The following is a 1476-nucleotide window of genomic DNA, read 5'->3' as shown; positions in this document are numbered from 1 at the left end:
TTGAAGTAGCTTTCCATCGTCCAATAATAAAAACCAACAAAATTAACTGACTTGCCCAAATGACTCGGCAACACATGAAGTTATTCAAATATCAGCTGGTCAAAGCTTTCTAGCACAAGACTTAGTCAAGTAATTATAAGGACTATTTGGAGGAACTAATTAAGGTATGTTTCCTCAAAACACGTTCTGTTCATTTATTTATGAAAATCCATCGCACCTTCAACCTTACAATCAAAGCATAATTCCCTTTTCTTTTTTTTTTTCTCAATTCTCTCTCTCACTCTATCACACAACACATGTTGATAGAGGATATCGATCCAATTACATTAATATAAATGTAACACTTTTTTTACCTCTAGATCAAAATAGTTAAAATTTAAAATATTTATTTTGATCCAAATTTAAAGGTAAAAAAGTATAACAAATACATCAATGTAAATGAATCCATCCTCACTCTCACTCTCTCACACACATACGCACATACATCAATGTAAATTGAAATGGCACTACATTCATGCTGGAGGCTTCAGCTAGAGGCAAACACAGATCAGACAACTGAAGCTTTTTTATACATACATACATATATATATATGTGTGTGTATTGCTCCATTGTGGCTGGGGAGTTTTCTATGGAAGTTCATCTTTTACTTCAGGTAAGCCTGCATTTGCTCTTTCCCTGGCAACAAACTCACTGCAAATGAAAGGTAGAAACTAAGTATAATTAGATACTCAATGTCAATTAATTACATGAAAACTAATGCATTATAACATGAGTAGGGACTTGGAGAAACGAACCGAAGGAAGTGAGTGAGCGTAGCAGCTTGAATGAAATCTCCACCCTCCCGGGCTTTCAAGATTTTGAACATCAAAACGACCTTAATTCGGGTCCTGACTGTTTGCTTCATAATCATTTCAGTTTCCTCTTTGAGTTGATCGCATTGCCTTTCAATCTCTCCAAACCTTCCTATTATTCTCCTTTGCTCCTCTCTTATGTATTCTTGATCTTCTCTTATCTTTCCCATCTCTGCTTTCACTCGTTTGGCTTCGACCCTCACTTTCAAATTCTTCTCCATTTCTGGGTTCTGGGCCTCCTGCTTCATCCTTCTTGGCGCCATGTATGTCGGATTACAAATTTGTAGCTCAAGTTCTCAAGTACAAAAGATTGAAATATGTTATTGATTAGTGAAATTGCACATGCACGGTTTAAATAACTTTTATCAAACCGCGTCATGATTGAAAAATTCAAGAAGGAAGCTGTTGCGAAGAATCGGCCAAGCAAATGAAATAAGGGGAGGAAAATAAAATAAAAAAACAAGAGAGAGAGAAAGGTGAAGGCTCGGAGAAGTCGGGAGGTAATGAGAAGGATCAAAGAAATCAAATAAAGAAGCTATTGCGAAGGATCAGAGAAATCAGTAAGCAATGAGAAGGATCTCTCTCTCTCTCTCTCTCTATTTATATATATATATACGTAGACAC

At 36.0% G+C, this 1476-nt stretch overlaps 1 protein-coding gene across 1 annotated transcript; it reads right to left on the bottom strand.

Moving 5' to 3' along the window:
* Positions 1 to 366: 366 nt before the first annotated feature.
* Positions 367 to 1185, bottom strand: LOC111306143 (uncharacterized). The gene is made up of 2 exons (XM_022904048.2): positions 796 to 1185; positions 367 to 691 (listed from the first exon to the last, which is right to left on the bottom strand). The coding sequence occupies exons 1-2, from the start codon at positions 1113 to 1115 to the stop codon at positions 628 to 630; spliced, it is 384 nt and encodes a 127-aa protein (XP_022759783.2). The 5' UTR covers positions 1116 to 1185; the 3' UTR covers positions 367 to 627.
* Positions 1186 to 1476: the final 291 nt, after the last annotated feature.

Source organism: Durio zibethinus, chromosome 21 (genome assembly GCF_047325235.1).
Source record: "Durio zibethinus cultivar Kanyao isolate XHJ-2024 chromosome 21, ASM4732523v1, whole genome shotgun sequence".
NCBI lineage: Eukaryota > Viridiplantae > Streptophyta > Magnoliopsida > Malvales > Malvaceae > Durio > Durio zibethinus.
The sequence above is the reverse complement of the archived record's forward strand: the minus strand, read 5'-3'. Positions and strand labels throughout refer to the sequence as shown.

Coding starts and splice junctions, on each gene's coding strand:
- LOC111306143 (XM_022904048.2), bottom strand. CDS start 1,115: ATGGCGCCAAGAAGGATGAAGCAGGAGGCCCAGAACCCAGAAATGGAG. Junction 692..795: donor ACGCTCACTCACTTCCTTCG/GTTCGTTTCTCC, acceptor TTTCATTTGCAG/TGAGTTTGTTGCCAGGGAAA.